The sequence below is a fragment of the Hemitrygon akajei genome, chromosome 10 (genome assembly GCF_048418815.1).
Source record: "Hemitrygon akajei chromosome 10, sHemAka1.3, whole genome shotgun sequence".
Taxonomy (NCBI): domain Eukaryota; kingdom Metazoa; phylum Chordata; class Chondrichthyes; order Myliobatiformes; family Dasyatidae; genus Hemitrygon; species Hemitrygon akajei.
The window spans coordinates 45,126,786-45,140,009 of record NC_133133.1 but is presented as its reverse complement, the minus strand read 5'-3'; the positions used below and the strand labels follow the sequence as shown (position 1 = coordinate 45,140,009).

The window sequence follows — 13,224 nt, the reverse complement described above, 5'->3', positions numbered from 1 at the left end:
TGGTAAAGCATTTGTTACGGTTCCACATTACAGGCTGCTCTGGATGGTTAAATCACATGGAATACATGGAGAATTGGCTAATTGGATACACAATGAGCCTGATGGAAGAAAGCAGAGGGTGATGGTCGAAGGTAGTTTCTCAGATTGGAAGCCTAGTGGTGTGCCTTGAGTATCATGCTGGGCCCATTGTTGTTTGTCATCTACGTCAAACATTTGGATAAGAAGATGTAGGCACGATTAGTAAGCTTGAGCAATGAAGAAAATCATCAAAATGACAGGGAGATCTTGATCAGCTGAACAAGTAGGCCGAGGAATGGCAAATGACGTACAATTCGGATTAAGGGAAAGGTGTTGTAGCTTAGAAAGTGAAATCCTGTAGGATGGTTGGACAGGTACATAAATTGGAAGGCCAAACACTGGCAAATGTGCTTAGCTTGGATGGGGCATTTTGGTTGCATGGAGCCACTGGACCAAAGCACTTGTTTTGATATTGTATGACTATGACCTATGACTCAGTCTTCTTTGACCCTTTATACACCTGCTAAATTCTGTTCAAATTGGTTTTATATACGTGCTCTCCGATTGGATTTCCCTACGATTGTGACAGGCAGTTTCACTTTAGTACCTGAAGCATTTAATACTGGGCATTGTGATTTCTGTTCGGCACCATTTTATTGTCACTTTTCTAAAGCAGTGAGCAGCAGCTGCTGAATAACTGCATAGATCTTCAGAGGATCATGTTCTGGGGTACCAATGGAATCAATTGTTCTAGGGACACAACTTGTGAAAATCATTAAGCATTCAGTGCAAAGATTTAGATCAACAGGGCTTGACCTTGCTGCAGATTACAGCACTCACTGCAGTATCGTCACAAAGACAATTTGTTAGTGCTGCTGTGAACACAATGTGAAGAAAATGTTTGATTAGACCTCAAGACATTCCCAGTTGCAGTTACTCCATTTCCATCTTTTCATGGCGAACTGTAAACAATAAGGACATTTTAAAGTACTTACATAAGGTCCACTATCCAGGGAATCAGCGTTCACAATAATGGGAGGAGGGTTTGCCTGTAAAAATACAACACAAAATTTGGCTTTACTGTAAATGACTGTCAGTTTATAGAACTCTAATTAAGTATCTAAACAAGTCATGATTTTGGTGTAGTGGATAAAGCTAAAAGATACAGCAAGTGAGAAAGTAACCCACAACCAAAGAGGCACTGACCTAACCAGGGTCACTTTCACGCACTGAGCAGCAACCAGGTGTAGAGAAATATGGGAAATATTTGGAGGCAGATAAACTGCTCCAACTTTCATGCACTAACGGTGAATCATGCCAACAAAATCTTTCAACAAATGAACACCCCATGTTTAAGAAACATTGTTGAACGTTACAATTCAATAACAGACAGTACATTGAATAGCAAACTGAACCCGAACTGATAGGCAGCACAATGATGTAGCAGTTCATTCCGCTACTTCACCACCTCCACAGAACCAATCATTGAGTGGTGTCCTTGTGGAACTTGTATGTTATTCCTACAATTAAGTAGGGTTGCCCACGATCATGCAGTTTCCTGTCATACACTGGTTGTTAGGTTAACTGGTTACTGTAAATTTCTCTTGGTGTAATAAGGTAAAAATAAGATCAGGGAGTGCTTGGGGAAAGTTGATAGGGATGCAAGAAATAAATAGGTGTCAGTGTAAATAGCACTAGAAAGTTGTGGATGTGGTAGGCCAAATTAGAGTACCAAATGGTCCCTGGAGCCTGAATAATCTGACCTATAACCTGTTCCTCAACATCTTTGACTTTTTTGTAGGCCAAATACCTACTGGGATACTGGGAAAACCAGTACTCCCACCGCAACTGAGCCTCAAATACAATTAGCATTTGGATCCTGCTTAGAATCAGATTCAGAATCATTGCCTGATCTTTTTAAAAAAGGCCAATCTCTTTATATCCTACAGTTTTAAATTTCAGACAGCTAATTTGGGACAGAAACTTCTCCATTTTAATCTAGGGGAAGTTAAAATCAAACTATTCAAATTTGACTACTGCCTGATGGAAGTGCATATTGCATAATCAAGGCTTATTAATTTGTCTAGTTTCAGTACAATGATAATTTCATGCTAATATAACCTTCATGTTGCAGATGCTGCCTTCAAGAAATAGAAATACAGTCGGCCCTCCTTATCTGCGAGGGATTGGTTCCGGGACCCCTCGCGGATACCAAAAAACACAGATGCTCAAGTCCCTTATTCAACCCATCTCAATGCGGTGGACTTAGGACCCAGCGGATCCCCAGACCTTATTTAACCTGTCTCAGTGCAGTGGACATTAGGACCTGGCGGCGGAGCTCTGAATCCGCAGTGTTTCTGTTCACGAAAATAATCACAATCACGATTGAAAATAAAATGGAAATAATAAAGCGATCGGAAAAAGGTGAAATGCCATTGGTCATTGGAAAAATGATCAAAACAATTTTAAAGGATAAAGTGAGAAAGGTCCTGTCCCGATGAAAGCTACAATTATTACTAAGCAAGACAGTGGTTTAATTATCGGGTTTTGAGTTTTTGGTCCTCCACATCAACCCGGCAGGAAAGGAGAGTGCGCTTGGAGGTGGTCTGTCACTGGATTGAACTCGGGAACTTCCCGAGCCCAACGCTGAAACACAAGTTCTTAAGTGTTTTATATGCATAGAAAGGTAAAATATATACTATATACTAAGACAAACGTATGACTAACTGATGCTAAATAATACCGGATGTACCAGTTCCGACTTACATAGTAAGAGAGCTTCCGACTTTTTTCGATCCTGATCCGCGGTAATCTACGCACATCCTCCCGTATACTTTAAATCATCCCTAGATTAGTTATAATACCTAATACAATGTGAATGCTATGTAGACTAGTTGTTATACTGCATTGTTTAAGGAATAATGACAAGAAAAAAAAGTCTGTACATGCTCGAACAACAAGTGCTGGAAGAGCACTTCCGGGTTTTCTCGATTCGCGGTTAGTTGAATTCGTGCAAGCGGAACTCGCGGATAAGGACGGCCAACTGTAATAGTTGACAATGGAAATAATAGTTAAAGATGTTTACCTTTCTTTCCCATGTTTTCTCACCTACGTGACATTGTAAGTTTTCAAAAAAACAGAGAGCACCCGTTTCCTGCATTTTAAATCCTGTTACTGCCTTTAAAGTTGAATAGATGGTCCTTTCCTTTTGCTGTTAAGGCTGTGCGTTTTGAAGTGTTGTATTGCACAATCATGTAAATTTATCTCCTCTACCTTAACCTATCTTTTTCTTTGACTGCCCTTTTGTGTAGCATTATCTGTTCTGCTGTTTGAAAAATGAGAAGTGCTCCATTTCTAAGTGGTGTTATCTCTCACAGAGACAAGCAAAAAAATTACAGAGAATCATAGGTGGAATCCTAAAAAAGACTCATCACCTTGCACACAATTCCCAGCTGAGAAGATGTGTGACCTCTGTCAGCATCTCTCTGTAAAGTTCCCTATAGAGTGTGAGAAAACAGTCATAACAGCTTTAAACACTAAAATACTTTCAGTTCCCACAGGTTTAACTTAAGAGTTTCCTTAAAGCTCTGGTCTAGAATTGACCATGTGAGGAATCATAGCTGTAAACCTTGCCCTACCAGCTTGGTGAAGCTATCCTCTTGTTTTTCAGTCATTTACCTTATTCAAGTAGGGATCAATGGAAAAGTGAAAATCAGTCTTCTAGATCTGCTGCTACAGTCCTTCTGGAGTTGTTGGCTATGGAGTTCCAGGATTTAGAAATAGTGACAGAGCAGGAATGGCCAAACTGGTGCAGGACATGAAATGGGAACTGAAGGTGGCGGTATTCTTGCTGATAGAGGTTACAGGTTTAGAATGCCATTGGAAAAGTTTGAGCAGATGATTGTGGTATATTCTGAAGTTAGTATGCACTGCAGTACAGTCCTCTGATATCAGATGGAATTAATGTTCGGTATATTAGATAGGATGCCTTGTTCAAGATGATGCCAAGGTTATGGACTATTGTTTGAGCATATCTCAACCAAGCAACTGAGCAAAATTCTGTCACATTCCTGACTTCTTCCTCAGCAGAGATATTGCTAATGAATGTTAAGCTCAATGATTAAACTCACTGCTACCGGGGACAATAAGTGCTCTATAACAGATTAACCATACTTTTAGAATTTCGTTTCATGTATGTTAGCAACAGGCAACACCTCTATTGCTGTTCATAAGTTGTTTATACCAATCTACAAGCTCACGTACATTAAAAATTGATTTTACTCCACTATCAATCACTAACAATAGCTTCCACATTCATTAATAGATACCTTGACATCTTTCACTAGTTCATTCATTAATAATAGATTATTATTAATCTGCATTATTAATGATCACTAACAACACTAATGTCCAAGATGGCATTCACTAATCAAGGCTTTCTGTCATTCTACTTTACTGATGTCTCTGATGTTCTGGAAGGTCTCCTCTGTAGGCTTTATATGGTTTGCATTGTAACTTATCTAAATTATTCAGTTCAGGAGATAATGCTTTTATTGAACTTAATTGATTTTCCTGAATTTTGAAAAATGTCTAGTCATGACACCATTTGCAAATTAATAATTGCATAAACTGCAAATCATCTTTTTATTCATAGTTTTAATCTATTTACAACACAATATATATTTCTAATAATAATGAAATGCACTGTGATAGCAAGTTTGATCCTTATTTATTAAATCTATGTCTTTATGGCCTTTCTCCAATCTGTTTCTCCAGTTTGCTTCAGACCCCTTCCAAACATTCTTCTGATTGTGTGTGTTTTGCGAATCTCTCCTTTTCCTCCTGCTTCATCATTGGTACAAGAACCTTTGGCGACTCCAGTCATGCTGTTTTGGAACATCCTTTCCAAATATCACCATCTTTTTAGGACCACTCTCTACAATCAACATTTTGATCCTACCTTCCACTCCATACCTTAGTAAACTTCTTACAAAAGTCAAAATAACTGACTGCTTGGATAGGGGTATGGAACTGAAGCAAACTTGGGTTATGGTTTGGACTAATGTCATGACAACAAAGATTTATAAATAAGGGCAAAACTTGGTGTCATAAATGCATTTCATAAATTTTAACAAATATCCTATTTTGAGAGATGTATGTGTTATAAATAGTTTAGGACTATAAATAAATAACTAAATTTGAGGTTGTGCAATAATTATTTTGCAAATTGAGCCATTTTTGAATATATTGTTTAGTTAACACATTTACTGCAAAGCTGGTTTGTTGGACTGTGACGATATTTATTTAGAAATTACTTAGACCAATACAGAAAGAGGCCATTTCGTTCATGCCAGTTCCCAGTAGAAGACTCCCATCAGTCCCATTTCCTGCCTCAGTTTCCTCCTTCCCTCTCTCATGCCCTTCAACTTTCTTAGATTCTTTTGCCACTAACCTGCACTAAGTGATAACTTACAGTGGCTAATGAACTTCTCAGTGTCTTTGGAAAGTGAGAGAAACCAGAGCACCCAACAGAAGCCTGTGTAATCGTTGGGAGAGTGTTGAAACTCCATACAGGGAGCACCCAAGGTCACGGTCAAGCATGGGTCTCTGGAAGTGCAAGGCAGCAGCGGTTACTGCTGTGTTACCGTGATGTCCTCTCAGGTACCTCAGTAGATCCCTACTAATTTCTCCTGGGAGAGAATTATTAAAGAGAATAGGGTTCAAAATAAAGGGGCAAAAAGAGGAATTAACAATAGAATTCTGGATAATAAATAATAATAGCAAAGAGTTTGCAATAGTATAAACCTTTTTACTTCAGGAATGATTTCTGTAGCCTGCTGCTGTGAGCAGTGAGTGCACCTACATCTGCGGCCTACACTTCAGATCTGAAGATCATAGAGCTGGAGCTGATAAGAGTGCCATACAATATAGTGGTAATTGCTTGGGGAGTGTGGGTATGAACATTCCAAACCTCAGAGATTACTGCATCACAAATGCAAATTCACATCATCTTTTGACGGTCACAAGGTCGTGTAATTATAGCTTCTGCTTTTCTTTCCAGATTGTCTTGTCATTATATGCTTTTAAAAAGACAGCAAGAACCTCCCACAACTAACCCTACCTGATGTGGGATGCCAACAGAATGAATTTATTCCCAACCTCTTGAGTTATTTAACCCATCCAGCACCAAGGTCTAGATATGCATTCCAATACATTTTCCCATACTGTATCTATCAAGTTCAAAAAAGTAAAAATTATTGAAGGAAGGCAGACATCTAGCAAATATCCAGTGGAAATAATGAAGCCTTAATTTTGCCACTTAGTGCTTTAATTGTGGAAATATGCAGATTTTACAAATCAGTCCTTTTTTAACCAATAATTTAAGCAGTCCAAGGTGTATCCTGTGTAGGTAATTTTGTAGCCAATATAGCAGCTTCTTGAAATGAATAATGCTGAGAGATCTCCATACATATTAAAAATTAGGATCTGCATTTATGTACCCATGTACATTAAATCCATTTCAAAATTTCTGAAGGAAATACATAATGGAAAAGGTGCAGGAGCATAGGGAAACGATGCCTTATTGAAGAAAACAGCATGAAATAAGGATAAAAGGGGAAGGGAGAGAGAGAAAGGCAAGAGAAAAAAAGAATGAAGAGAATTTTGCCTTAGCCTGAGCCATAGTGTAAAGGACAGATAAGAGGAAAAAGGAAATCCATTTTAAATCCAAACCCACATTTTTTAAAATTTTACTTTCATGGAAGTAAAAATAGAATAAATCTTTACAAACGCTATAAGTTTGCTATTCTCCTTTTTCACCACTGCACATATAAAAATTAACCCCAGTTTGAGTGAGAAATCACAGTCAGAAAAGGCAGAAATCAAATTATATTTGTTAGATTGAAAGAAAGAAGGCTTGAATAAGAGTAATGGAGACCATTCTGCTGAAGCAAATGACCAAATGAGAGATCACGGAGATGGCATATTAAATCGTTGAGAATGCCATGTACTCAACTCCCCAAATTTCAGAAGCAAAAAATTCTGATGGAGAAATAGCTCTAATTACTTAGTGCTATCTCATTGTAACAGTGTGATCCTATATAACAATTTTCAAACAAAAATTTGAAAACGTTAAGGAAGAAAATTGTGAGAAACGAGATCCTAATGCCAAGATGGCTGCAGAGCATTTCAATTCTCGCAAGCTTCTGTTCCTCTTAAAAAGAAGAGAAATCTGGGGATCACAGTAAGATTCTGGGATTACAAGTCCTAGCACTTGAACCCTAATACTAGCCTTGGAAATTAATTCATTTGCACCTGTTTTTCTTCTGCAGATCCTGCACAATTGTTTGACCTGGCTTTTATTGTACTAGTGAACATTTCCAGATGAATTCTAGCCAGTTTGACAACTAATACTGGCATATTTGTGTGCAATTTACTCTAATGACACACAAATTGAAGCGCTCTGGGGTCACTTGTAGCATTTGAGTGATCCAGAGGTACCCATATATACTTTAGATTACTGTGCCTTGCCTCCCTGTATTTTCTCTCACCTTTCAGCAGCGTTTAATGCAGCTTTCCTGGAAGATATGTGCTTTAATCTCTATTGTGTTTCCTAGTGATTACTGTGCCAAAGACATGGCAGCTGAATACATTTCATCTAGCTGTTGTTAGGAACTGTGTGGGTCCCATTTTGGTTTATGATTCTAGATGTAAACCACCCTGGCGGTTTTTAACATATATTTAGCCATTTTCATCCTTTTGTACAATTGATCAATTTGATGTTACAGCTGTACAGAGTACATATTCAGAACACTAAAAAAGAGAAAAAATATAATGTTTAGGCAATCTGAATTCCTCTTTCCTTTACTGTAACAGAGACATGGCATGTACATTTTAAATGGGTAATCATGTCTACCACCACAATTAAAAGAAAATCTCCAGACCAGCATGATATGATAGTGATCCATAGTGTAATTACAGGCTGTAGGAGTTCACTCATGAGTATGTGGAGACAAGCCTCAATGAATCTGTAATGAAGTTTTCCATAAACTGTATCTGGCATTTTGCACCTCAATAGGTTGTGGCTGCATCCATGAATCAATTAAATACTGCATGAAAAACTATGATTGCCATGAAATTCACCTTGAGATGTGCAGTGTGGCAGAAACAATCAGAACAACCTCCAGAGTAAGTATTTGGACCTGTGCTGGTAGTACATGAGCCTTTTTTATTTTGTGATGAATATTGAAAAGCATGGCATTCAGGTCTTAGCTGCTTTTCTCTGTTTGTCCACCAATTTAACCATTCTCCTCTGACTATGTATACCAGGATATGGTTTTCCAAAATCAAGACATTCTCTGATACCATAGAACATAGAAATCTACAGCACATTACAGGTCCTTCAGCCCACAATGTTGTGCCAACCATGTAACCTACTCTAGAGACTGCCTAGAATTACTGTACCACATAGCCCTCTATTTTTCTAAGCTCCATATACCTATCTAAAAGTCTCTTAAAAGACCCTATTGTATCCACCTCTGCCACCGTCACTGGCGGTGCATTCCACACACCTAACAATCTCTCTATGAAAAATTTACCCTGACATCCCCTCTGTACTTAATTCCAAGCACCTTGAAACTATGCCCCCTCATGTTAGCCATTTCATCCCTGAGAAAAGGTCTCTGGCTATCCACATGATCAATGCTTCTCGTCATCTTATACACCTCTCATCCTCTGTCGCTCCAAGGAAAAGAGGCCAAGTTCACTCAACCTATTCTCATAAGGCATGCTCTCCAATTCAGGCAACATCATTGTAAATCTCTTTTATGCTCTCTCTATAGTATCCACATCCTTTTTGTAGTGAGGTAACCAGAACTGAAAACAGCCATGTCCAGTAGCCATTAATCAAAGCTAGTAGGCTTTTCAGGCATGAGGAGCCATATTGTCAATCTTATTATGTCCTTATTTGAAGTAGGCCCCAAATGTAATGCCTAATTGCCCTCTCAATCAAATAACTCAATGCAAGCCAGGAATCAAATTCTAATGCTGCTCTGTATGGCTGAACCATTGACTAGCTTGAATATCAGAAACAAAAATAGTGAATGATGGATAGACTCAGCAAGTCAGGCAAAATCTGTGTGAGAGCAATGAAGTGATGACTTTTCAATGTTTTCTATTATTATTTCTGATCTCTGAGATCTATATACATGCTTTTGCTTTTTATTTATAATCAGAATGTTGAGCACCTAAATTCCTCATTCCCTACTGAAAGCTGACCTGACTTCATTGAATCAGCTAATGATAGCAATGTCAGCAGGAACACCCAGGACTGCAGATGGACCTTGGGCAGCCACGGTTGGAGCCATAGTGTGATACAACATTGAAACAGGTCCTTCAGCACACTGACCACCAACCACACATTTACACTAAACCCACATTGATCTCATTTTTAAATTCTCCCCATATGATCAACTTTCCTGCACAATTGGGGCAACTTACAGTGGCCAACATGTCTTTGGGACATGGGCAGAAACTGGAGCACCCAGAGGAGACCCACATGGTTACAGGGAGAACGTGCATATTTTACACAGACAGCACTCAAGGGCAAGATTAAACCCAGGTACTGCACTGGGGAAACTGCATGGCTTAACCATTAACTAGCTTGAATATCAGAAGTAGAAACAGAATGCTGGATAGACTCAGCAAGTATTTCTGGCAATAGGAAGAAGTTTTGTACAACACAGAACTCTGGAGAACGGGTGGGAAATAAATATAAGACCATAAGAAATAGGAGCAGGAGTTGGCCATCTGACCCATTGAGCCTGCTCCGCCATTCAATAAGATCATGGCTGATCTGGCCATGGACTCATCTCCACCTACCTGCATTTTCCCCATAACCCTCAATTCCCCTACTATGCAAAAATCTATCCAACTTCGTCTTAAATATATTTACTAAGGTAGCCTCCACTGCTTCATTGGGCGAAGAATTTTTTTATCATTTTGCTCCATTATTAATTTAGCATTCGGAATCCTCTGGCACTTCAGTATATTAACCAATACTTTTCCCAAAACATAATTTAAAGAGAATGGCTGGTCATTTACCTGACCAACAACTGTGGGATCTAGCTGTGTGTGAAGTAACTGCCATACTTCAATGTATTACTTCAATAGCTATACATCAAAAGTTTTTCATTAATTGTTAAACAATCTGAAAAGCTTTGAGGACAATGTATTACTGTGGTTATTTGTTTATCAGGGAAGGCTTATGTCCTTTCCAGACAGCAGTTTCACTGCAACAAGAAGCAGAACATCAACTCAGCAGGGACCATGGATGTTAAGTGTCAGTAAAAAGTTAATCACAGAAGATAAAGGATAACAGGAGATAGTCATAACTGATAGAGAAGCACATTTGAAAACCTTCTTTCCATCCACCGTTACAGTCTCCTTGTTGAAATGTACCAGCGATATGCAGGAGAAGGCAGAAAACCCTTCACGTTTTTCGCCAGCGTTCCTTGACTCATGCCAAACTTGCAAGGAAGCAGTGAAAGACTCAGCTGACACGCGTCTTATTTCTAGCACCTGCTCTCACCCACAATGAACACTGCTTCTGATGCCTGGGTTGTGTGCGATGTGACGCATGCTGAGAACTTTCATTAACCACCCCCTTAAAGGGGAAATGAAGCTCAGTGAGAAACACGGAAATGTCACCTCAATCACCATGGTTCTGCTACGTCTCGAGCATGTATTAGTAGAAGAAGAAAATTCATAGGTCAATGGTAGACACCAAGGGAAAGCATTCTTACCCTGCTCTCATAACTACACCCCTCCCCCACCTGATACCACACCACAGTGGGCTTCACAGCTGAAACGTCTCCACCCAAGAAAGGCTGCAGGCCCGGATGGTGTCAGCCCCACGGTGCTCAAAGCCTGTACCCCCCAGCTATGTGGAGTACTTCACCATGTCTTCAACCTGAGCCTGAGTCTCCAGAGGGTTCCTGTGCTGTGCCTCGTCCCGGTGCCGAAGACGTTGTGCCCCAGTGGCTCCAATGACTACAGACCGGTGGCATTGACCTCCCACATCATGAAGACCCTAGAGAGACTTGTTCTAGAGCAGCTCTGGCCTATGGTTAGGCCACACTTAGACACCCTCCAGTTGGCCTACCAGCCCCAACTAGGGGTTGAGGATGCCATCGTCTACCTGCTGAACCGTGTCTACGCCCACCTGGTCAAGCCGGCGAGCACTGTGAGGGTCATGTTTTTTGACTTCTCCAGTGCATTCAACACCATCCGCCCTGCTCTGCTGGGTGAGAAGCTGACAGTGATGCAGGTGGATGCTTCCCTGGTGTCATGGATTATTGATTACCTGACTGGCAGACCACAGTACATGCGCTTGCAACACTGTGTGTCAGACAGAGTGGTCAGCAGCACTGGGGCTCCACAGGGAACTGTCCTGTCTCCCTTTCTCTTCACCACCTACACTTCAGACCAACTACTGCACAGAGTCTTGCCATCTTCAGAAGTTTTCTGATGACTCTGCCATAGTTGGATGCATCAGCAAGGGGGATGAGGCTGAGTACAGGGCTACGGTGGGAAACTTTGTCACATGGTGTGAGCAGAATCATCTGCAGCTTAATGTGAAAAAGGCTAAGGAGCTGGTGGTGGACCTGAGGAGGGCTAAGGCACCGGTGACCCCTGTTTCCATCCAAAGGGTCAGTGTGGACATGGTGGAGGATTACAAGTACCTGGGGATATGAATTGACAATAAGCTGGACTGGTCAAAGAACACTGAGGCTGTCTACAAGAAGGGTAGGAGCCGTCTCTATTTCCTGAGGAGACTGAGATCCTTTAACATCTGCTGGACGATGCTGAGGATGTTCTATGAGTCTGTGGTGGCCAGTGCTATCATGTTTGCTGTTGTGTGCTGGGGCAGCAGGCTGAGGGTAGCAGACACCAACAGAATCAACAAACTCATGTGCAAGGCCAGTGATGTTGTGGGGGTGGAACTGGACTCTCTGATGGTGGTGTCTGAAAAGAGAATGCTGGCAAAGTTGCATGCCATCTTGGACAATGTCTCCCATCCACTCCATAATGTACTGGTTAGGCACAGTAGTACATTCAGCCAGAGACTCATTCCACCGAGATGTAACACTGAGCGTCGTAGGAAGTGATTCCCGCCTGTGGCCATCAAACTTTACAACTCCTCCCTTGGAGTGTCAGACACTCTGAGCCAATAGGCTGGTCCTGGACTTATTTCCACTTGGCATAATTTACTTATTATCATTTAATTATTTCTGGTTTTATTTTGCTATATTTCTACTCTATTCTTGGTTGGTGCAACTGTAATAAAACCCAAATTCCCTCGGGATCAATAAGTATATCTGTCTGTCTATCTGTCTATATCATTTTCTTAGTCAGATGAACTGTGCTGATATATTGGTTAAAGGCAGGGATTGCCTTTAAAAAGGAATAGCACAATATTTCCCAAATGGAGGCCTGAACATGTAATTGAGGAATTCCTGGCTAATCATACTCATCTGGCAGTGAATTGCTAAATTATTTGTGTTTGCTATAATGTATTTAGTTATTTGAAAACACTTTAGCTTTTAATTTTTTTAATTGATTTAATTTATTAACATCATTATTAAATTATTTTATTGTAACATGGCACTTAATAGTTTTTGGATGCTTCTGACAGCTTTAACAGATAGGAAACCTTAGGCATAATTCTGTCAGTGGTTTCATCTGAAGACTGTGACAATCTTGTATTGACCTGTGCTTATGACTGGATTATGTTAAACAAGGTCTTTGTGTCTGCAGGCCTCATTTACAGTGTTAAGGACAGATAAAGAGATTATGGAACAGAAGCAAAACAGCAGTGAGTTCATGAAATGTATTTGGGTTACAGAAGAGCAGGTGCTTGCTGTCTTGAGGCAAATTAGAGTGCGATAATCCTCAGAGTCTGATGACGTGTCCCCTTGGACCCTGTGGGAGGCCAGCGCAGATATTGCAGGGGCACTGGCAGAGGTACTTAAAACATTCTTAGCCACAGATGATGAACCATAGGACTGGAGGATAGCAAATGTTGCTCCATTATTCAAGAAAGGCTCTAAAAATAAGCTGGGAAATTTTAGGCCGGTGTGCCTTGTGTTAGTAAAGGGGAAATTATTGGAAGGTAGTCTAAGAGACTGGTTATATAAGTATTTGATT

At 40.2% G+C, this 13,224-nt stretch overlaps 1 protein-coding gene across 4 annotated transcripts in view; it reads right to left on the bottom strand.

The window, feature by feature from the left end:
- Positions 1–13,224, bottom strand: part of dlg3 (discs, large homolog 3 (Drosophila)) — a 559,740-nt gene that overhangs the window by 251,049 nt on the left and 295,467 nt on the right. For all 4 annotated transcript variants that reach the window (XM_073058148.1, XM_073058152.1, XM_073058151.1 and 1 more), the window contains one exon: positions 1,014–1,067. In XM_073058148.1, the coding sequence (XP_072914249.1) occupies positions 1,014–1,067 (54 nt within the window). The remainder of the gene's footprint in view (positions 1–1,013; positions 1,068–13,224) is intronic.